The sequence below is a fragment of the Anabas testudineus genome, chromosome 23 (genome assembly GCF_900324465.2).
Source record: "Anabas testudineus chromosome 23, fAnaTes1.2, whole genome shotgun sequence".
Classification (NCBI taxonomy): domain Eukaryota; kingdom Metazoa; phylum Chordata; class Actinopteri; order Anabantiformes; family Anabantidae; genus Anabas; species Anabas testudineus.
In genome coordinates this window covers 2,336,021-2,360,301 of record NC_046631.1, presented here as the reverse complement: position 1 = coordinate 2,360,301, position 24,281 = coordinate 2,336,021, and the positions used below count along the sequence as shown (strand labels likewise).

At 42.3% G+C, this 24,281-nt stretch overlaps 1 protein-coding gene across 3 annotated transcripts; it reads left to right on the top strand.

Annotated features, from left to right (window-relative positions):
- The first annotated feature begins 8,158 nt into the window (after positions 1–8,158).
- On the top strand, positions 8,159–22,742 carry nap1l1 (nucleosome assembly protein 1-like 1). 3 transcript variants are annotated; one of them, XM_026362416.1, is made up of 16 exons: positions 8,159–8,289; positions 12,328–12,366; positions 12,848–12,936; positions 14,857–14,959; positions 17,004–17,145; positions 18,042–18,134; positions 18,340–18,468; positions 18,685–18,756; positions 18,854–18,993; positions 19,149–19,294; positions 19,427–19,446; positions 19,935–20,057; positions 20,162–20,194; positions 20,336–20,386; positions 21,116–21,152; positions 22,619–22,742. In XM_026362416.1, exons 2-15 carry the CDS (start codon positions 12,350–12,352, stop codon positions 21,119–21,121), a joined length of 1,164 nt encoding a protein of 387 aa, XP_026218201.1. In that variant the 5' UTR covers positions 8,159–8,289; positions 12,328–12,349; the 3' UTR covers positions 21,122–21,152; positions 22,619–22,742. The 3 variants fall into 3 exon arrangements, with proteins under 3 accessions (XP_026218201.1, XP_026218200.1, XP_026218199.1); XM_026362415.1 differs by lacking the exon at positions 21,116–21,152 and having other exon boundaries at positions 18,042–18,122; XM_026362414.1 differs by lacking the exon at positions 21,116–21,152.
- The last annotated feature ends 1,539 nt before the right edge of the window (positions 22,743–24,281 follow it).

Here is a 24,281-nt window from a genome sequence, read left to right as displayed (position 1 = left end):
CAGCTGCCTGGCTGTCTGCCTCTGCCTTCCCTCCGAACATAACTCACACGCTCACTCACGCCCTAAATGCTGATATGCGGCTGCTGAGATCAAACCCCTTCCTGGGTTTGTCTGGGTTTATGTCATCCTTGTGATGTTTCTGATGGCACACATGGGCGACTATCAGGAGACAGTCGACGCAGAAACATATGCACGCACAGATGATGTTTATCCATTAGTAGTGACATTTTGAGGTGACTAGCTGAGACAGCTGACAGACGCACTGTAGCTGTTGTGGAGCTCTGGCATTCAGGTTTATGATGGATGTGTCTAAAGATCCTTCACTGTTGTTGCTGTATTCGTCTTTATTAACCTATTGAGCCTGTTGAGTGTCGTTCTCCTCACCATCCAGGAACATTACCAAAGACAAATTATTTGCATACACTGTCCCTCTGTGTTTCATTAATAGACTCCCGCGTCCTGTCTCAGGTTTCCCTCGTTTAGCTTTGCACTAAGCTTCAGCTTTGGACGGGATCACAGAAGCAGCAGTTCGACCAGCTTGAGTTTCATCACTGCAGCATTTTTCAGTGAATACTGTGCGTCTGCAAGTCCACTGTCAGAGTGCAATTCATCTGGCTCGATGACCTCTGACCTCTGAAGGATGTTGGAAACACACACCTCTCCTCACACCTGTCCTTTTCCTTGTTTCCCTGGACCAGTTCACATCAATAGTGAAGCCCAGTGAAGGTGCTCTAACTTCAAATTTGCTTCCACTGGGGTACAATGGGAAATATTAGCCCACGTAAACAAGCTCTCTTTGCCTCTCTCCCTCTATCGTCTTTCTTCTCGCTTGGCGATCTGGCTGCATTAGTGGAACACGCTGCTATAAATAGACGACTTTCACATCACTGGCGAAAACTGATTCCCTTCGCGTTTGAGTCGTCAACACCTTTTGTCAGGTCGGCCGTTCTTTTCTCCCCTCGTTTGATGGGAAGGATTTGTGTCTCACCTGTGCCTGCTCTGTCTTTTTTTTTTTTTTTTTGCATCGTAATCATTGGGCAGATTGTCTAAACCTTGATAGAAAGGTCAGCGTGCAGCGGCGAGGGTTCTGTTTTGTTCTGTCTTTGCCACAAGAGAAGCCCACGAAGAGAAGTTGCGTCACTTGAACGCAGACATAAAGATCACTCCATACTTTCTTCTATCAAATCCCCATTGTGTCCTGTCAACGCTCTCAGCTCCTGCCCACTCTCTAGTTGCTAATAAACTCCCTGAATTCTCTGAGCTGTCACTGTTTCCACTCTTGGATTCACGGCGGGCAAAGGTTTCTCCCACTTAGCCTGTGTGTACGACTGCTGCCTGACTCTTAACAGCTCTATTTGCATGTGCTGTCACCGAGACTGATGGCTGAAACAACAGAGGAGGAGACGGAGGAGAAGCGGTGGTGGTGGAGGAGGAGGGGGGGAGCAATCAGAGGAAGCCAGGCGATGACTCAGAGATTTTGAAGCGCCGCTGCCTCCTCTGGTTGCCAGCCTGCCCTGTCTGTGTGGCCGACAACGTGCTGACTCCTCATCGCCGCCTTATCAGACGCCTCTGTTGATCTCCTTGCAGTTTGGCGACGCTCTCCTCTGTGTAGAGAGATGCATGTATGTCTGTATCCTACATTACAAATGCACAGTCAGTGAGAACTGAAGAAGCATTTGGAATAAGAGGAGCATGTCTTTAAGGACTACAAGCTGGTCCAGTTGCCACCAAAGAGCTGAATATCTAAAGATACTAATGGCGGATCATGTTTTCTCCCCGTCCACAGTCTGTTTGCTGTTATTGTCACATCCACATATAAATCTGAGCTGCCCACTCAGCTCCACCAACATGTAAAACAGTATATTTACACACACATCTCGGCACCACTGACTCTAATAGAGCTACCAAGCCGACAACCTTGTGAAAGCTGCAGTTGAATGCAATCGTTTTCACATTCCCTGACGTGTCTATTTATAGCACTGTAAAAACAGATATGATATGAGATGAGGAATTCTCTGTCATCGTCAGAGGAACACTGGAAGCTAGCAATCAATGGCAGGATGACTCAGTGTGAGTGGAGGTGGAGGAAGTCCACAGAGGGGGAAAGGTTAAGAGAGGATGCTGCTGAGAGTGGCCAGCACCAAAGGAAACATGGGCAGATAGAGGGAAGAACTGGTGCCCCAGCTTTTAGTTTGAATTTGAAAAAGTAGCAGCAGCTCTAAGAGGAAGGGATTTAAAAAAAAAAAAAGACATTGTTTTGAAATAGCACAGACTGTTTTTAGGATGGTGGGTGATGTATGCACATATACAAATCGTCATGTAGCAGATGAATATGTGGGTGCTTGGCTGAAAGAGGTCTTCCATTACATTTTATGTGCAGGAGAAGAATGAAAAACGGCACACGGCACGTGGCTTCAAATATCATTTTTCATCATTGTAAAGTTGCAAATCAAGTCATCCCGTTCTGTGAGAACCTTGATATCTTGATATGCCATTGGAAGAATAACAGAAATGACTACCTCAGGTTTAGTTATTTATTTTTTAACTGGAATCATAAGTGAGGCGTGGGTGGGCGGCTGTGCCATCTGTGTGAGAACAGTGATTCATTTCCCCCCACTTTGACTATTTATTGTGCACTATGTCCAGTTTTTTTTTTTTTTCCCAAACGCAAGCAGAGAGTCAGGCTGCAGCACGGCAGCTCCATGATGTCCAGGGCCAGCCGACCACATGCTTGCAGCTGACAATGACCCGTCTCTGCCCAAACCAGCCGATGTGGCGCTTTTCATTGAACCTGAGGATTAGAAGCCAGTCGTCCTCTCCTCAGAGGCCCGGCCTGCTCTCAGTGTGGGTTAACTGCTCACACGCTGACATTCACACATCAGTGGAAAAGCCGCGCGTGTTCGGCTCTGTGTCTCTCGACGACGAGGCTCAAACAAGTGTTAAGAGTTTTCCAAATGTTCTCATTCTGTTCACTGTTATTTGTGTTAGCTCATATTTTTTATCAGCTGGGTAATGACATGATCAATGTATTACGCACAGTCAGGTGAAACAAGCCCAGCTGCTGTTGTTATTGTCTAAGAGGTTATGAATGGATTCATGTGCCGGTGAAGCTGCTTATAGATGAGCCCTGGCAACTGCACCGTTCACGGCTAATGGATTCACAAGTGGCTCTGTAAATAGGCCATGGCACACAAGCAGGCCAGCAGCAGCAGCCAGGCCATGAATAATGCACGGAGGTAAACTCCAAAAAAAAAAAAAACGACTTCCGGCCTCGAGGAGGCTTCGCTGAAACTCGGCTTTTCGAGTGGTTTTAAAAAGAGCCGAAATCTTTCCGTCCAGCCAGTTCTTCAAAGCGCTCGTGTCTTAAAAGCAGTTTGTGCTGCGTGCTACACGTCTCTCTGCTTTGTGTCGTCAGCAGTTTATTCTTAGGCTTCATTTGACTTCTGTTCTTTATATAAACCGATGACTTCAACAGATGAAGTGTCTGTCTTGTTGCCATACCACGGTGCATCACTTCCCTTGTAAATTTAAGGATCTTAAGTGGTTTATTAATGTTTTCATGCTCTCTTCTTGATCTCTCGCAGGCCGTGTGTGACTCTGCAGCTGCAGATATGTTGGCTCCCCTCACATGTGATGCAGATCGGACGTGTCTTATCTTTGCATGACTCACGGCTTTTTCAATTCCTAACTCTGGGGGTGCAGTTAGGAACATCTGCACGTGCACACATTTGCTTTACATTTTTTAAGCAGTAGTTTTGTTTTTTTAAACAGTTGCAGAATCGCCCCTCGTCAACTTGCGTCACAGATTCATGTCAGTGGAGCAGGGCTCTTCGGGATTGATAGCGGCCAACGGGTGAGCAGGCCTGTTATTCCACTGCTCAGCAAGTGTGGCGACACATTGTAGTTACAGTGGCGAACAGGATTACAGAGCAGCTTGACGGCGCAAACCAGAGCTCTGGAACAGAGGCCATTTTCGCCGGAGGGCTATTTTTAAGCACAGTCAAACATGCTGGCAGGCAGAAAGAGAGGAACAGGTCATTACTGGACCTCCAGACGTTCATTGTGTTAACAATGATCTTAACAACCTCTCTGTCAAACACTGCTCACTTGCAATATGTTCCTTCATATGACAGAGCAGCGTCAACGTGCTCACTTCAATCCAGACTGATCATAAGTAGATCCCGCTTGATTTCAGTTATGTCAACACAGATATCACTTCTCTCGACTAGTAACCAGAAGATCAAAGGTGGAAGTGTCACAAAGAGACTCATAACCCCTCTTCCTCCGTCTCCCTCTCTGACCTGCATGCCGCCTGCATGTCAGCCTCCTGAGCCTTATTCACTGCTTGTTATGCAACAGGGGTTTATGCCGTGTGCTATGGGCTAGTTAAGTATTTATCAAGCCTCTTGTGTAAGCTGGGAATGGCAGGCCAGTTGCATCTTCCTCATCCTCTCTCTCTCTCTCTCTCTGCTACCAGGCGTGATCTGTTTGTTTACAGGATGCCCAGATGTCACAACCTCACTCTTCCACTTCACCCCTTGTCAGCCACCATAGCATAGATGGAAAGCTTGCAGACATGATGTTTTGTGACAGTGCTCGATTCTGATGCCGCGTCACAACTTAACCTCCTGTTGTCCACCCCCTCCTGCCTGCTGCTGCTGCTGAACTAACAGTAGCTCTGTGGACTAATATTAGTGGTAATATTCTTCTCCTCGCCTCCTGCTGTGTTCAGTCAGCCGTGAGATGCTCGGCATCACCCTTGTAATAATAATTTGCCTCTGTGGGAAGGAGAGGAGAGAGAGGGAGACAGCCGGGGAAGCTCGAGTTAAAGTAAGCTGGAGCTGGGTTTGTCATTAATATTTCAATTCAGCACATCAGTCGGCCATCTCTAATTATAGCTTCTAAGAATATGTCAAGTCACTTCTTTGCAGCTGATGACTGTGTTATCAGTCCTATACTGCACAGCCAAAAAGCAGAAACCACTGAAATGGCTAATTGTGACTTTAAAATGTAAAGTCTTCTGGTGAACTGCCAATTACAGCTGTTATTTCTACATGTACGTGTTTGTCAATCAATCTGTCCAGACTCATAATCCTAAATTCAGGTCCTCCTGAGATACAGCGTTGGCAGATCACCATATGGGTTATTTAGGTTTTCCTTTTCCAAATTGCCCTTGTTTTATTTGGAAAACTTTAGGTTTGAACGTTTATCAAACATGCAAAAAAAGTAAACTAAAAAAGTAAAAGTGCAGCACGGAGAGCAGAGGAGGAATATTTTCCCAGGTAGGAGAATTCAGAAGGCTGAATGTGTGAGCAGCTTGTGAGCAGATGGTGGATTACTGTGTCAAGAATTATCACAGCTAACTATTACAAATGAGAAACAACACACACACACACACACACACACAGAAAGCAGTGTATTTGGTACTTGATGCTAGCTCTTGATTAACTGGCCTGCAAGTCTCCATGTATGACAAGTGTGGCAGCAGTGCCCGTCAGTGTGCAATCACATTACTCTGCTTCCCATAGCGATCAAGAGCCAAGCGTTACGTCTCGTCTTGGATGGAAAATTGGCGAGGTAGAATATTCACCCCCACCCGCTCCTTGCCTGGGAGCTTTAGAGTCACAGCTAAGGTCCCATTTGCATTTGATGGTCTTTTTTTAAACAGCCCATTAGGGAGCCTCGACGTGTGGACAGGATGCTTCGTGTGGCAATTTGCAGTTTGATGACCGCAGGATGCGTCCCGGCACCGCTCTGTCAGGTGCCCTTGAGAACTGTGTGGCCTCCTAATAGAGGCTCCACAGCACTGGCTAGTCTGAGGTGTTATTATTGGGCTGGGGTTTTGACACAGTAGCTAATTTTCTGCTCTGATAATGATGCCACCTAACTCACATAAATAAATATTCTACTGTTTTGTACAATTGAGTCTAAAATCTTCGTATTCTTTACACAAAACACAAGTGGACGGAACATTTGAGTTGTCTGTGTGGGCCTGAATGTGTGACAAGAGCCATGATGAGAAGCAAAGCAGCGAGTTATCCGACAAAAGAGCAAGTCAAGCATATCAAGAGAGCATTTGTTTTGAGGTAATTGGGAAATAAATTTGAATTTGCTAAGTGGATTGGGTTTGGAAACACACCCCTGCACATATTAATTAGGTGGGGCTCTAAATGTTATCTGAAATGTCACAGCTGTCCCTGAGCACGCTATTTCAGCAGGGACGTCTCCAAACTAGAATCCACTGTCGCATTGTTCGCGGCACTTCACAGGAGCTATCAAGTTTTAAGTGTATAAATAGTTGCGCTTTGTTTGCACACAGTGACAGTGACCTGCACGTGCACGTGCGAGGAGACGGGGGGGGGGGGATTGCACACCAGACAGTTACTGCAAATGCATTCAAGTTGAAAATGAAAGTTTCACCATCCCCCTGCATTATTAACAGTGAACGGATGCTGCGCGACTTCTGCAACTAATTATGCATCGAATAGAGAACAACGGTTTGACAGTGTGCAAAAATAGTGACATTATTTATCTCTATTAAGTGGGATATAATCACTTCTGAGGAGAAGGACGTTTAATGGAAAACGTCCCCAGAGCTACTGAGGGATGTTTATTTGTAAGTTAGCATCACCCCGGTTCCCCTCAACAACAAGCCAGTGGGATTTTTAAGTTGGGTTCTGGATTATGGCAGAAGTATAAGTATATTTTGTGAGCAAAGTTATAAAAGGTTTCCGTCGTCTCTCCACCTTCTTCAGCAACGCTACTCAAGGTGCCCTTGGGCAGGCTCCCAGCTGGCCCAGTGGAGCTGCTCACCACCCACCAGTATCACACTGTGAATATGCCTGACAGCTCTCAGGTGGAGCTGCGATGAAGTGTAATGAAACATTGCAGGACTAGAAAATCACTCCAGTCGTTTGTTCCACTGTCTGTTGCTGTGCTACTGGCCTGCATGACTCAGGGAAATATTCACTTATGAGGTTTTTTTTTTTTGTCATGGAAAGCACACGTGGGAAGGCTTCCTCTTGTGGGAAAGCATTGGATGACAGTTCTGACCTTTGGGCTCATGCCAGGTATTGCTCAGAGAGAGTTGAGGCTGAGCAGCGCGTCTGGTGTTAGTAACACTCCGACTGGTGCTGCCTGATGGATGAATCACGCTGAAATCCTCACAGTCTTTGCTGCTGGCTTTATTCAGGGTCAAGGGCAAAAGATTTGTATGAGTGAACGCCTCATCACTGGGAATGGTCTGCTTTTACATAAATATATGTCTATATGGATACAGAGAAATAAAATAAATTAGCCTTCAAGAATTCAAGTCAGAACAATTCTATCATATATTCAGAAAAACTAGACATTTCTTTGGCACAGTTCAGACACACAGTGATGTTGTTTGAATGATGTATTCACTACAGACAAGGAAACCACAATGGTCTATGTGTTGTTAAAATACATTGTGATTAGGATCTTTCTATGTTTTCGCATGTTTTTACGTGTTCTTGACATTATTTATCCCAGATAACACTACAGTGGTACAGAATAAAAATCCAGTAAGATCCAGTAACTGCTAAAAATGGCTTTTTATTTTTTAACTTTGATGTCAAGGCTATAACATGACAGATTGAGCTTTTAAAATGGAAAATGTGTTATATGATATTAAAATAGGGGGAAAGATAACGTCAACAGCGTTAATTTAAGGGTTTGAGTAGTGTACACTAAAGTGATGTGATGACGATGATGATGGCTGAGGATGATGAAGACAGTGATGCTGTGCTGTTAACGATGAACATGAACCTGCTGTTTTACAAACGGAACTGAAGATGAGTAGGGTGGTCAGAACCATGGGGGGGGGGTCAGTGATGAGGATAATGTAGGTGCTGATGCTGAGATGATGCTAAACATGGTGATAATGATGATGATGATTATACATGAAAATGATGAAGACACTGATTATGAAGAAAGGAAATAGAGTGGCAGAGGAAGAAAATGATAATGGGAACAAGGAAAAAGAGGAAGAGGAAGAAGAAGAAGATGATGATGATGATGATGATGATGATGATGATGGACCCTCATCCTGTGCTTCCTGCCCGCGGGGCAGCCTCCCCCGCCGCCCCTCCCATCGAGCGCGTTGCCTCGGCGACTGCCGGTTTACGTGATGACGTCGAATGTATATGAGCGCAGGCGGCGGGATCTCTCTCCCTTTTACCGCCATCAGAGCGGAGTGTCTTTCTTCCCGGGGACCGCTTCATTGCGCAGCGCAGCCTAGCCAGCCCAGCCTCCGGCCAGAGAGCGAAGGTAAGGGACACCACTTGGAAATGGCTTCGGTGCCAACCCCCCCCCCCCAAAAAAAAAAGAAACAACAAAACGAAACTTGTGCGTCGTTTCAAAAGTTAAAATTCAAAAATGTGTGTGTGGCTTTAGCGGACAGCGGCGGGGGAAAGGCTGTTCAGCCTTGCTAATGCTACTAGTCAAGTCAGACAGCGGCAGCAGCCATTGAGACAGGCTCCACCATGATGTGTGTTAACGTTACACGCGATTAAAAACACAATAAAACAACGTGTAGGACATATGCCCGTTATTTCTGCTTTCTCCTGACTGCTACTGACAGTTAATGCATTGATAGAAACGACAAAGCGTCGGGTGATTCCCTCTATTGTCGACGTTTTTCCACATTTGTTGACACGTGTCTTTTATCCTGTATTTTTGGACTTGACCTTATTTTTTGGAGGATGATACCCGGGGTGGGGAGCTGAGCACAGGACTCTGGACATTATAGACGCAACACACGGCGGTCGGTTGATCTGGATAGCTGGCAATGTTGCATGACAAAAGAGGGTTAAACGTACATGAGCGTTGGCACCACTTCATAACTGGCCCATATTTTGTAGCTCCAGCACCGTGCCCCTCGAAGCTGTTCCTCCCACTTGCTCAGCCCAAGTAGTGCGCACGAAGCTAGCGGCACATAAGCTAGCTAAACTAGCCGGCACGCTGAGCCAGTGCATTGACAAGACCGGGTGGGCCGGCTAAAGTTAGCTTGTTTACTAGCCGGCGGTCCGCTCGTTTGTGGAGGAAGAGAGTGAACAAGTGCTGTCTGGCAACGGGCGGTGGACGTTTCAAGAGGTCGGCTGTCATGTTTGGGCTAAATGAAGTTGAAATATTGGCTTTGTAAACGAGCAGACATCACATCACGCACCTAGCGCTTTTTGTCAGTCACTGATGGTTTGCTGGACTGAAGCATGCAACACGTGGTCGCAGGGAAGGGTTAGAGAAAAGTATTGTCCTAGAAAGGAAAGGCTTTTGTTTGATCAGTCTGCTCGACCGATGGCACGTAGTAATACTGTAATCTAAGAAAACATTTGTCCTGTGGTTATTCGGCATTTGTTGTGGATTCAAAGGTTTCTTTTATTTGTCTGTGGTCGGTGGTTACGTTCCACACTGAACCTGCTGAGACTGTAATGTGGCCAGATATAATCAGATCTGAATAATAGTACGAATCATCAGTGGGACTTATCATATTTTTATCAGGAGATGGCTCTGATTAATTCTCAAGACAAAAACAACATATTGTATAAAGACTGTTAGGTCGATTTCTTGAAAGGTATGGCAACTTTTCACAGGTGTCAGATTCATACACTGAAAATGCTGGAGACTGGTCTTGGACATTGTCCATTTAAAGAGCAAGTATTGACCCCATCTTGAAAAAGCCTGTCATCATATTTTGTGTGTATATTTAAATTGAGTGCCACATGCTAAGAGCTTTCTATGGTACTTTGACATGTATAATATGGCATAGTATGAACATGAGAATGTTATCTTATAGCTAATGTTAAAGCTCAACAGTGCATCACCATATTAAAAGCTGACAGAACACAGCTCAGTTGAAAAATGGGACATAATGAAAGCCACAAATCAGTTAATATGCGTATTGTTTTCTTTGTAGTAGCACATTTGGTTGAATTCTAATTGAACATTTCGCTCAATCTGAAATTTGGACAAAAATGTACAGAGCAAAACATAAGATCAGAGCGGTTGTGATGAAGTCACTCTTGTTATAAGGTCTGATCAGTTACATTTGTACATTAAAGTTAGAAGTGAACCATATCAATTATTACATCTATGTAAGGCAGCTTTTTATTGGTGTACCTTACTGCCCAGTCAATTGTCCTGTCGCCTTTCTGTTCCCCATCTTTAAACCCAAGTGTTAATAAGATGTTTAGTCAATCTTGGACTTTTTCCTAACTCTGAGCAAACTAGAAATTGTTTTACTATAACTGCTTACTGTTATTTTACCAGAAAATAAAATGAAGACATGGAATTAAAACAAATTCAAACCTAATTCATTAATAGTGTAGGGCAAATGGATTTGTTGAATTTTGATTTCAGGAAATATGTTGAAAGAAATAGTGGATTGATTAGCTAAGGACTTTAAAAAGGTAAATCCTCCCATTTAGTTAAACCCTCTCTCCCAGCATATTCAAAAAGGCAGTGGGACTAAGAGAGCAACAACTTTTATAGGTGCGTGCGTGTGTGTGTGTCACACCAGTATGGTACGGGCAGCCTCACACAGTGTTGGCAGTCAGAGGTAACCACCCATGAGAAGCTTCTGTTCAGCCTCTGGTTCTCTCTACTAGAAAGACGGGCAGTCTGCTGGTTGAGTTGTGACAGTCACTACCACATGGCTCTTTTGAGAGGGTTGCTGTGTAGGGACCTGTGTTGTAGTGGAGCTAGTGGCACATAGCCAAAATGTCTTTCCTTCATGTTACTTTATTGGTTGTAAATGGGGAGGGATCAGAAGTATGCAGGATAGAAAAAAATACCTGTATGACCATCATGATAACAATTAGGTTTGATGTCTTTTAAGAGGGCATCAGTAGGACAAATGTTTTGTTTCAGTGTAGCTTGGTCGTATTTGTGGTTGACTTGGTTCAGTGCACTTTTAATTTAGGGGGTGACATCTAGGTAGAGTAAGATGGTCACACCACACCCAGAAATTAATAGTGACTTTAGTCTGTTGTGATCCTGCTTGAGTATCAAATATCTGCATCACCTCAAATGAACAGCAAATTTTAGATCTCCCCTCATTCTGGTTTTATCACCAAACTTTACAGCCTCCTTAGCATGCTGTCAGGTTCTGATCAATTGGCCCTCTGTCCTATGTTTACCGATTGTCAATGCAGATCACCCAAGTCTTTGTTCAACAGGAAAACCATTGTAATTGGTCTATTACAGGGAAAGTAGGGTAGTTGGTGTCAAAGCATAGAATAAACTGAGAAAGATAAGCCTATAATGCACTTAACCGACAGATGTTGGCCAGTGTCAGTCCATCAGATGGTGGTTGTTAGAATCTATACAAATATGTATAAAAATGTCTACTTGTCATTCTGTTGTGGCTAGAAAAACGGATACCACGTCTTGTACTGGTATTAACAGGTGGATTTAAGAGAAGTGTCAAGCCCATCTGGAGGATCATCTCTGGGCCAGTATAGATGTAATTTAAGGATTAGTATTGTGGGTAGAAATAAAACTGATCTAAATCAAATCTTTCTTTACTAAACTCAAGTGTGTTTTATCTCGGCCTGCCAGTGTTGCTGCTCTGCTCTGGCACCAACAAAGTTAGTTGAGTTGACATTGACATTGGCGAAATTCTTGAATTTGCTAAACTCTAATACTATTTATTATGAAATGGCAGTATACAAAACATCAAGGTGGCAGGAGGTTTCAGCTGTCATCAATAGATTCGATGAAAACCCACGTTGGTTTGCTGACATTGATTGTTGCCGTACATGTGCTTTATAGGTCTAGGAAATCCAGCAGAGTAACATCTTTTTTGCAGCAGAAGTCAAATTCTCCCAGTTGTTCATTGATCCATATTTCAATTATTACAGTTTGTAAACACAATGGCTTTGAACCAAGGCCACCAGTATCTTGAAAAACACTGTCAGAAAACAGAAGAAAATGTTATTATTACTGCTATTACTCTGCTTTACTATCAGCAGTCTGGGGCCAAAGCTTTTTTATTTTGAATGAATTTAAACAATTTCCATGTGCACTAATCTAGTGGCTCATGGTTGGTGTATTTTGCTCTTACTGTTGATGTATCTTTACACTAACATATGAACAGAACCATTGCTCAAAAATGGAGGTCTATACCTACCTAAACACTGTAGCTTTACCACAAAGCATCAACACAACATTTTCATCTTATGAGAGAGGTTAGGTGTAGGTGAATACTACACATTCAGATGGTTTCCGTAAATGTTATTTGACCTGGTTAGTCAAAAGGAAAAAGTTTCTGTTCTCTTCTAAAGATAAACATTTTCTGTTCTCTTTTAGCATCACTTGAGACTCAGCTGAGATGGCAGACATCGACAAGTAAGTACAAGCACGTCACCTGTCTGTGATCCCTGATTGTGGGCTCTAGGGGGCTTGAACAATTAAAAGCTTATTTACTAAAGCTGGGGCTTTAGTAAATAATTGTCACAGTTTGACACACTAAAAATAACACACACACACACAAGCCTCTTCACAACTGTGCGATGGACCTTAACATTGGTCCAACGCTCCAGTGGTCCTCTCACAACAGAGATGGATGCAGTTTCCACCACTTGCCCATATTCAAAATTTTCACCTTGAGCTCCAGACTGACAGGAAGATAAGAGGCTGTGTGTCTGAAACTGTACTGTTTTCAGCATCAAGTTGTTGGCTGGTGTCAATTCTGCATATAAACAGTATTGGATCTTTTTTTGTTTTCCTGTATTTTACATCTGAGCTTGACCTGGGTTCTGAAGGGTTTTTTTTTGTTTTGTTTTGTTTTGACTGACTTTCTCTGCTGCCTTCATGTCTCCTTGAGCAGCAAAGACCAGGCTGAGATGGACCCAGCAGATATGGAGGATGTGGAGGAAGTGGAAGAGGAGGAGACAGGAGAAGATGAAAACAGCAAAGGTGGGTCTTTCTGCAGAAATGTTACATGATGTGAATGGCAGCGAGGATCTTCTTTTAGTTTCATAATAAAAAGGACAGTGATTTAGGTGAAGTTTACAAAGCAGTGCCAAAATCTAGACTAGAGAAGAAATATTGACTCCTTCAGTAGCTGAATACCAGTCTGAACTTGGTTTAAACTGAGCCGAGTTATTTGCATGACATGATTTTGAATTGTAGTTAAGAGCTGGGAGGCACTAATCTGTTTTATTTTGGGAACTGTGTGCTGTTAATGCATTCTTTGATGCTCGGCAAATGATTCAGATGGTTTCTCATATTAGCCTACTCCCGGCTCATTGCGGATAGATATAGATGGCTGTTTGGCCTTTTTCTATTTTTTGCAAGTTTTTTTTATCTTTTCCTTTTTTAAATGCAAACTTTAAAGTCGGCTGATTCTGGCTGCCTACAACTGATATGTCACAGCAATCACGCTGAAGAAAAGCTGTACATGAGGTCTGGAAGCTGAGGGGAGATTAAAAATGCTCAAGTAGTGCAGTTATGGGCTGCCAACATTAACATGCAGTGCAAACTGCCATTAATAAATCTCATCATACATTCACACATCAAGGCTTCTGTGAGACACCAGTAACAAACTCGGACTCCAAAGACAAAAGATTTATGCAAGGCACCTGATGTTTTTAAACAAAAGATGAATGTATGCCTGTGTAAGTTTTACAGCAGCAGTGCATTCACTGTTGTAAACAATTTTTCTTTTTGAAATGCAGATTCATAAAGCTCTACCCACAAGTTAAGGCTGTCAACAAATGTGATTTAGCAAAAAAAGCAGCAGCACGGTCTACCATGTCTGTCTACCATCCGGGTGCTCAAATGCACCTGGGCTGCTGCGCTGAATTCTTTTTCAAGGATGGACAAAACATATTTACAAGTAAACCTTAGTTTACTTGTCTTAATCAACAAAGTTAACTTTTATAAAGTTAAAATACATTGAAATGTGTTGTAATTAGAATAAAGGTATGTGAAGCTTCTCTTTACAAATAACATTTAGTTCTTTCAGGCGTAAAGAAAGAGAAGATCTCTAAAAACCCGTTTCTGATTAAGATGAAACAATATCTTAAAGTGAGTGGTGTTTGTGGAGAAAGGTCCGGTAGCATCTTGTATCAAAGCATCCAATCATTAGCATTTGTTTTGTGAATTCAGACTAGCATGTGTGTATTTGACTGGGGGCAGAGCCTTGGACAGCTCATCAATTCTAGCTTTGAAACACATTTACAAGCAAAATGCTCAGGGATGTGCCAGCAGAGAAAAGTGACTTCCCGTCTCTTTAATCTTCTCACCTGCCAGCAGCAATCTGACTGAGCTTTGATAGGTGCAAGTATTGTGTTGGACACTTGGATTGTACCATCTGTCACCTGTCTGGAATCACAAAAGGGACAGCACCTTTTATTTTTGCCTGTCACCTCTTATGTCTGTGCTGCTCAGGCAGTGTGCACATTAATAAACAGATTAAATTCAGTGTTTTTTTTTGTTTGTTTGTTTGTTTGTTTGTATTTCACTTCAGAACCAACAAAGTGTGCAGGAATCGAACAGATTAAAGTTAGCCACATTAGGTGGAGAAATTACAGAATGCCTTGGACAGGAATTTGCCCCTATTCCCTGCCGTGCACTGCACGCATTCACTTTTAAACACATAATGCTGAGACCTGCAATACACTTCAATGAGTCAGATTTATTTATTTCTTTTTTTGATACTGATGAGTAGAAACTATCAGTAGATCACACACTAGTTTGGTTATTTGAGCAAAAGTGTTAATTTAGTCACACTCGAGGTTAGTTCTCATCAAAATATGATCAAAGCAACACTTTAATGCTCCTAAATTGATTTGTCTGCCTTCCTGTTTTACTTCTGTTTGTTTTTGTCCTCAGCTCGTCAGTTGACTGTTCAGATGATGCAGAATCCACAGATCCTGGCCGCGCTGCAGGAGAGGTTGGATGGTCTGAATGGCTCACCGTCAGGGTATATAGAGAGGTAAGACATCAGTTCCATGGTCCCCCCCATTCGTCTGAGAACAGTTATCCAGACAGAAACGCTACAGAATTTTACATGTTCTGTCATGATATTCATGGATATTATTTATGTATTTAGTTGTATAGAATAAAGTACTGTAGTTTAAAAGATGGATAATCTGTTTCTAAATGTCACACTTTCTCAGTAAGTTTTTTTCCAGAGAATGCAAAATACTATTGCTGTGAGCTATCAGTAGTTTGTAATCACTTACCAGCACCTAGATTGTAGGTGGATGGTTTTACTTGTCCAGATGCATCCTTACAAGCTTAATTACTTCCAAGTGTTTCTTGTTGAGTAGCAACGCTTTTATGCAAATCCAGTTCAAGTGAGGTTTAGCTGTACTCATGTTCAGTAGCAATCATTCCAGTAAAAGATAAACTGCTGAATACAGAGGCAAGGATACACTGAAGCAGTAGATGTTTACTGTGACAGAGTGGCTGAGCCCATACTGTCAGGTTTCAAAGCGGTGCTGTCATGTTGCTCACAAGAAGAATGTCAAGTCTCAGCCCATGCTTTGTACATTAACCACCTGAAGAGCAGAGAAGTGGAAAACCTGGCACAGCATCACAGACGTCACTTTATATACAGTAGAGTAGCGAGTCAACAGCCCGTTTCTAACTCTGCTAATGTTGAAATAAAATTTGGTTAACTCGGTTGAAGAATAGATAATGGGCCGGTATCTTGTGACTGCAGTCAATTTATCTGCTAAATGCTACCTGTATTTGTCAAGCAGCAGGTGGAATTTTCTCATAGCAAAGTGAAACAAAAATGGTAAACCCTTTTCTTTCCTCCTGGAGTTCACATGATAGTAAGCACCACGTCTGTCATACCGAAGTGAAACATACTAGATTACCAGAACTTAACATTGAATGTTGGGGTCGGCAGGTAGCTTGTTTACTAAAGTACAGGTTTGAATTAAGACTGGGATTCATACTGCCACTGTAGTTGGGCTTTTATTAATATTAGTAATCACAACTGATGCCTGTAGCAGTTAAAGAAAATGTAAGGCATTTGGTAATGAGACCACAGCCCACAGAACCAATCAAACCAGATCCATGTTTTTTCCTTTTATTTTACTTTAGTTTAGTATTCTACTTGGAAGAATTGGATGCAACAGCTCAAAGGCTTAAATGTTAAAATGGTCCAAGAACAGAGGTACAGTGAGCAATGACATGCTGTGTGACTATGGTCGTGTGTGCCTTGGCTGCAGGGCTTTGCCACCCACCACTTGTCTTCTCGGGAAAAGTATCAGCAAGTGGCTCTTTGATCAACTTGTCAAGTATTTGGCAGTCAACAACAATCTTACCAGTTTGAACATCCCAGCACTTGGGACCAAACCCGCCTTCCCCTGCCAGGGCAGTGCAGGCGTATTAATTTACCACACTGCAGAGAAACTTGACTCTGCCTTTCTAAAGCCGATAGTAGTTCAAAACTGATGCGCAAAGTCTAAAATTCAATTGCTCCAGCATAAGACTATTTTATATTATCTTAATTTAAATCAGTTTGTGTCCCTTTATTAACTAAACACATGTAGTAATATAAACTAACTGCATCACTCTACTGTTTAAAAGTGGAATTTGGCATAGCTTCAGTTTGTTTAAAGTGTGGCCATCCTGACAGGGAGATCCTCTTCAGGAGAGTGCTGCTCTGCAGTGCATAGCTCTGCTCTAAAGCTCTCAGCAGATTAACTTCAGAGGCATTCATAGGCTCCCTATTAAGCACATTGTGTCCTGTGTTTTTTGTTTTTCCTTTATCAGGCTGAAAGCAAAGGAAAAGCATGATTAGAAGATTATATCTTTTTAGATTGTTGGTCTAGGGCTGTTAAAACCCAACAAAATGTCAGTCCAGCAGTACCTATGCTATATTTCATAGCTTTGCATATTTGGCCACAAATGCACTGATTGTGTCTATTGCCAAAGGACAGAGTGAATTAAAACTTTGTGTGCTAGACTATTTTTCAGTAATGTACTCACATCTTCTGTCCATGTGTCATCCCATCCAACAGTTTACCAAAGGTTGTAAAGAGACGTGTGAACGCCCTCAAGAATCTGCAGGTCAAATGTGCCCACATTGAGGCCAAGTTCTATGAAGAAGTACATGAACTGGAGAGAAAGTATGCAGCCCTCTACCAGCCCCTCTTTGATAAAGTATGTCATTACTATATTGTTTTATTAAATGAAAGTGTGTGTGTGTGTGTGTGTGTGCGCGCTATGGAAAAACTCCTTTGTTTGTTATTAGGGAGTCTTAGTATTCAGTTTTAGTGCCTGTCTGCACTAGAAGTAACTGAACAAGAAAACATCAGTTGATACATTGTCCAATGCATAACATGGGCTTGACTCACTCTTCCTTAGCCTTGTGTAGCCTTGAGCTGATCTGTGCTGAGGTACCTCCAGTCAAAACAGCCCACACAGTCTTCTCTCTGAACCCAACTCAGGATTTACTTATTCACTGTTTTTTTTATTTTTTTATTTATTTTTTTCAAGAGCTCTAAAGGAAAAGATTATTCCAGGCTTCTGCTGTACAGCAACACTTGTGGTTCATAACCCTGAAATATAGCTTCTTAACTCATTCATTACATTCCAGCAACAAGTGTGTGAATGGAGCCTTCAAGTAGACATTACTCTTATTAAAAAAACAAACGACAAAATAAGTGCTGTGGGTGTGGTGCATTTTATATTCGAGAAGTTGCAGCTGACCTGTTACGATTCCTACACCATATCCATATTGTTGGCGTTGTCTTCCTTCTTTTTATCTTTTTATTTAACATCACATTACACTTGTAAGGTTATTACGCTGACATCATCAGTGCTTGAATACTCTCATTCTCCAGCCAAATGACGGTTATTTAACCATCATTTTCATCATCTGAACCGTTTTCAGGGTGTACCAAAATATTGTTTGTCATAACATGTCTAATTGGAACTAGAGAATTTAGTTTGACTTAATGAACTTATCGAATTTTGTCAGAATTAAGTTTACCCAAGTCTGGTAATTGAACTTGTCTTATTTTTATACTTAAACTTTATTCTTTTGTTGTTCACAGAGAAGCGACATAGTGAAAGCAGCTTATGAGCCCACAGATGAGGAATGTGAATGGAAGGCAGATGAAGAGGAAGAGCTGACAGTAAGTAAGCAGGTACAGGTGACGTATACACCTGCATGCTTCCTGTATGAAAACTTGATTTATTTTTAACCATTTATCTAATCCCCAATGCTCGGTGCTGCCTTTGTGGATGTAATTAGTGACAGATTTCACATTTATTTGGTGTAATACAAATACAGTGTAAATGAAATGGACTGAGCAAGCCTTATTTTGAAGAGAAAATGTCTCTGTCAACCAGGAGGAGATGAAGGAGAAGGCCAAGTTAGAGGAAGAGAAGAAAGATGAGGAGAAGGAAGACCCCAAAGGCATCCCTGAGTTCTGGTTAACAGTTTTCAAAAATGTCGACCTGCTCAGTGACATGCTGCAGGTAGGTGCATCCAGACAGCTGCCAAGGAGGCTGGAAAATGGGTCACAGACAAGATTGGCTCCGAGTAAAGGGGGGGGTGGGAAAATCAGGTTTTGCTTCCACCTGCTGGCTAGGTTGTGTAGAGCATTGGTTTACTGTAGCTATGTAACAGAAATGTAAGCTACCTCTTGATATTCTGGATGGTCTCCTAATGCTCTGTTGCTTCCTCTTTCTCAGGAACATGATGAACCCATCCTAAAACATTTACAAGATATCAAAGTCAAGTTCTCAGATCCAGGACAGCCCATGGTGAATTACACTGACACTCAAACCAACACTCGCACGTCTGGTAACATATAACAAAAAATAACTGTTCGTAATCATTATTGCTTTCTGTCTCCCCTAGAGCTTCACGTTAGAGTTCCACTTTGAGCCCAACGAGTTCTTCACAAATGCAATGTTGACGAAAACTTACAAGATGAGGTCAGAACCTGATGAGAACGACCCCTTCTCATTTGACGGACCAGAGATCATGTGCTGCACAGGGTGAGGGGAAAAAAAAACTTGTATTGACTCACATTCTGCTAACAATATTTCTAATGTGAGCTGTAGCAAACATTCTCTCTGTATATGGATAATCATTTTAAAATACTGGATGCTGACTTTACTCATTCCTGCTGCCTTCTCGTGTTTTATTGCAGTTGCACAATTGACTGGACAAAGGGCAAAAACGTAACGTTAAAAACAATCAAGAAGAAACAGAAGCACAAGGGCCGTGGCACTGTCAGGACCGTCACCAAAACGGTCCCCAATGACTCCTTCTTTAATTTCTTCACTCCACCAGAGGGTATGAGTGATATATATCATTTAAGGTTTAGTTTTGCTAGTTTGATGTTGCATTTCATAAAATGATCAGTTAGATCTTTGTCACCTGTAGTATCCATGTAGAAGCTTTAACTATCTGTTCTTTTGTTTACAGTCCCGGAAAATGGAGAGTTGGTGAGTCATTGCACTTCTTCTACATTTTTCAAATTGAGTTGTACTTAATGTATAAACTCTATGTACCGGTACACACTAAAACACTGGCTTTGTGTAGAATCTAAAATACGGGTCAAAACACCTTAAACACAGCCTGCCACAGCAATGATCCTAAAAACAGTCAAATGTCCAAAAGAAAATTTTGAACATTCCAAATGCCATAGGTTTCTTTTAGCTCTCTATAGGCTCTCTGCCTCCCTGTGCCCCTGTTTCAGATGTCCAATTTCACTTGCAGTGGAATATAGAATGTCACCTTGAGATGTAACCCCAGAAAACAAATTATGGTATGAACTAAGCTGTAGATTTGGAGAATAGTTACATCCTTGTTTGCCCTTAGAGCTGACACACTACCAGTAGTATTTGTATGCAACTACTAGATCACTTTGGAAATTCTTACATAGTGCCACTTTCAGAGAGAATAAAAGAAATAAAAACTGTCTTTCTATAAGGATGAGGACTCGGAGGCAGTTCTGGCAGCCGACTTTGAAATTGGCCACTTCATCCGTGAGCGCATCGTTCCTCGGGCTGTGCTCTACTTCACAGGAGAGGCCATAGAGGATGATGACGACGATGTGAGTATCTGTGACTAATTATTTGCCGTTATGGTGATTAAGCTCCTTGTTTAAATGTAAAAACAGTCAAATTTATTTTTTCACTGATTCTGTTTGTTTTACAGTATGATGAAGAGGGAGAGGAGGCAGATGATGAGGTAACATCATTTAGTCACAGTTAATGTATGAATATGACTGACAGTAGAGATGTATAGTTTGTGTTGCAATAGATGTGGAGAACTGTTCACTGTGGTTGTGTGGAAAGCTAGTAGACTGAAGTTACTGTGTACTGTGTTCAGGAAGGTGAGGAGGAGGCTGATGAGGAGAACGACCCTGACTATGATCCTAAGGTGAGACCATCCCTGACAACACACATACACACACTCTAAAGATCTCTGGTGTCCTGAGAAAGACCTTACTCAGCTGTTCTCAACTTGTTGGCTCAGGATGCTCTTTCCACCTCCTCCTGGAGGCTATGGATAGCTGCAGTTATCCCTTACAACCTTTGTCAGTTCATGAGTGAAGTTTTTAATGTTATTGCGGTGAGAAACTTTGTGCAGAACACCTCCATAGTGCCCTTTAAAGGTCCTGGGCTGCAGGCAGAGAACAGCTGGCCTAAATTGAATGTCAGATTTCAGCATACAGAATACATACTGTCAAATGCATCTCATTTTACACCAGCTTTTAGTTTGCTTCAGCTTCTATTTTGTTTTCTTGGTCTTGACCACCAGACTGACAGGGGAGGAAAAAAAAACTTAGAACTTGAACCAATATTTTCCTGTTGGCTTTTCCCTAGTCAGTATTAGACTAAAATGTTACTAAAACCTGACACCACAAGACAAATGTCTTACAGAAGATGGGGACACCAGTGTACATTAATACAGCTATACTGTATTAAACCAGCATGACCTCTGCTTCTTTTCTGCTGAACCATGAAAAAATCCAAACGTCTTTGACATTCTGTATTCTGCTAGTTTTTGCTTTTTTCTTTTAGTTTTTCTCCTATTCATTAATGTTTCTTCATCTCCGATCACTTTTGGCATCTTTTGTCAGCTACTCTTTAAATTTTTCCTCACTAGGTTTAAATGGTGACAGTAGAAAAATAACCCATTCCTGGTAGGTACAGCTTGTGAATTGTCAGCTTACTACTATCACCCCCACCCTCCACCCCCCAGCCTCCTTCAGTTTTGGTTGTGGCTTTCCTTTTGCTTCTGCTTTTCCACCCTCCATCTCTGCACCCCTACCTGTCCCACTCTACATGAGCACCTCCCTCCCTCTCCTCTCTGCCGCCGTGCTCCACCTTTTGATTACCTAACCCACTGGTTTGTTGTGGTTTTTTTTTTTTTCTTCTTTTTTTTCCCATGTTTAACCCATAGTGAGCTCTGCATTTGAACTTGTATCATTTCTGTATGTTGAAGTTAGTCCAGCTTTCCATTTTTTCCCTCCACCATGTTGGCCTCTTCGTATCCAAAGACTATTTGTCAGGAAGAGGATTTGTTTTTTTTTTTTTTTTAGTAGCCATTGAAACATCATTAGTGCATTTGTCCATGGTTTGACCCTCCTTTCTGGTCCACATTAGTTCTGTTCAGCTGCCTTTTCTCAATAGATCTGAAATGAGCCCTGTCTAGTGAGCAGATTACCAAAATAAAGAAATGGCCTGATATTCTATCTATTGGAGTGTAATCAATAACAAAGTTGTTTTTTTTTGTTTTTTCCTGTTTTATTGTAAGAAATAGATGAGTCTTATGTTGTACAGTAGAAGCCTATACCAGTATTGTATTTTGGTGAAAATCCAGCACATTATGGAAAATCTTGTAATATGAAGAACCCTTGCAGGATTCAAAACTTGATCCAGAACTTCCAAAAGTTCATTTCAGGCCAGCCATATTGCAGAATGGCTAAAACGACCTTGCACTATAGTCCGTGTGGCATCAAGCCATTCAGAGCTGTGTGAACAGCTGCAGTGTGCATCACCTTAAGAGTCTAATGTTCTGGCTGGAATGGTGCCCTTCTCTAAGCATGATGGACTTTTCATCTTTCTGCACATTTTTCATGTCTTCCCCGTGTGTTACCTTTTTATTTTTATTACATTTACTGTCCAGTAGAAGCAAGACTACAAATGTGACTGCAAAGTGAAGTATTGTTGACAATGAACAGCAGTGGCTGCAGATTTTAAGTTCTTGCTTTGCAATTTAATTCTTAAGCCACAGTCTTGAGTCACACCTGCTCAGGCTTTGTACCTGGTCCAAATGTAGCATTTCTACCTGATCATGAGGCGTTTAAGGGGATGAATTAAAACATGTCAGCGTTCATAAGAGAACTACAACAAGCCAACCCAGTTATCATAGCCTGTGAATGTCACTCATCATGTTCATATCTATGGTTTGTCTTTATTTAAGCTGTGTTCAAAGACAGTGTGGACATAAAAAACCTCACAGATTGTACTTAAAAAAAACTAGAAGCATCTTAAAACAGCTTGGCTGTGTGTAGATTGGATTATGACTTGTGTGTATGTGTTTTTGAAGTAGTGCTTGTCTTAACAAGCCCCCTCCCCCTCTTTTCTCCATCCTTATTTCTTACAGAAGGATGCAGCCCCCCCAGCTGAGTGCAAGCAGCAGTGAAACATGACCCGGCTGCCTTGAGGATCAACTGCACTGTAACGGCTTCTCAAAATTAAAAATAATAAAAAGAAGAAAAAAATAGTTACTTACGCCTTATAATGTTTTGTATTTTTCTTGGTAGCGAATTTGAAGAAAAAAGTTTCAAGATTTTTGTTACAAAAACTCATGGTAATATACTGGGAGCTGTGTGGCTCAATATACATAATATTTTACTAGACCTGTTTTTCCTCCTCTTCCTCATCTGTACATGAGAGTACAGGAAAAAATCTCCCTTAAAAGCATGAACTTGTTTCTTCACTGCTAAACTAGTTTGGGTTCTTGTGAAGTCTTTTGTTGTATTTGCTCTTAGACAACAGCTGTGGTTTAGACTGCATCACGGTGACGTCACTTTATAATCCCCTCCCCCTCCTCTTCTTCCTCTTTCTCCTACCAAAGTTCCTCAGTTGGTCATTTCTGGATGTCCCAGGTCAATCTTTAAATTTAAAACCTTAGTGGGGCCTTTAGCACCTGTTAAAGCACTGTAGCATTTCCAACTCTAGTTCCACCAGTTTGTCTAATCTTGCTGAGCATGGGATCCGGAGTTGGAGTCTTTGTCCACTTCCTGCGGCGCTTATGCTCGACTACTTTCCACTCTTGATACATTCCAGTAAGCAGACTGGCTGGCACTATCAGTGAACCTTGTTCAAAGGGAGTCCACTTCTCTTTTAATTAAGCGCACTCATCAAAATGAACAAAAATCGAGTTTGTTTCAACAACGTTGCTACCAGGAGTTGGCACGGCCTGGTCAAATCCCCTGAACATTCCAGAGAATATGAGATGGGTTTTGGGCGCTGAGTTCCAGTAATCCAGTGCTTCAGGCTCCTTGTAGACTAAGTGACATGGCTGTCCTTTAACACTTGGCTCTAGCATGTGGTGTACTAGTGGTGTCCTGTCCTTGGTTTTCTGTCCCTAGTAGTCCCTGTGAGCAGCACTTAGACGCCCCACCCCACCCCTGCTGAAAAAGGCTCAGGGAGGTGCTGTAACCCTGCTCTGTGGGGAGTTCAGCTTGTGCTATCTGGTTATTAAGTGCATCACCTTAACAGGGGAGGCAAACGTGACCTGTCGAGCTTTCTAAGAAGGGTTGAGCAGATGTAGCACCGCAGATGACGAGGAAAGTCCAAACAAGATTTTGAAGTGACTCTTGACTTATTGGTTCCCCAAAGTCCTGTGTTTTCCTTTTTTAGTTTGGCATTTTCCTCTCGTGTCGCCAATTTGACTGGTGAGCTGAGTCATGCGGGCCTCAGTCCAGCCCCTGAGGTCTTTGTTCATTCCTATCACTGTGATAGAAAGAGGGGAAGCGTGATAAGGCCATTGTGTGGCCAATGACCCACCAACCTCCTTCCTTTAGTACCCAGAAGGCCACAGAGAAGCATGTCAGAGCAATACTGGATCAAGCCAGGAGGGGGACCAAGAAGAAACCGTAGCCTCCCTCCCTCCCACTCATTATTAATGCCTTTTTTTAAGTTGCAAAAACAGCCCAGTGTTGGCTGTGTTGGGCAGCATCGTGTCCACTGTGGTGAACCAGGGTACTTCTCTTTCTGCACGGAGTATTCGGATCATGTTCATTGGGAAAAGGACGTGACAG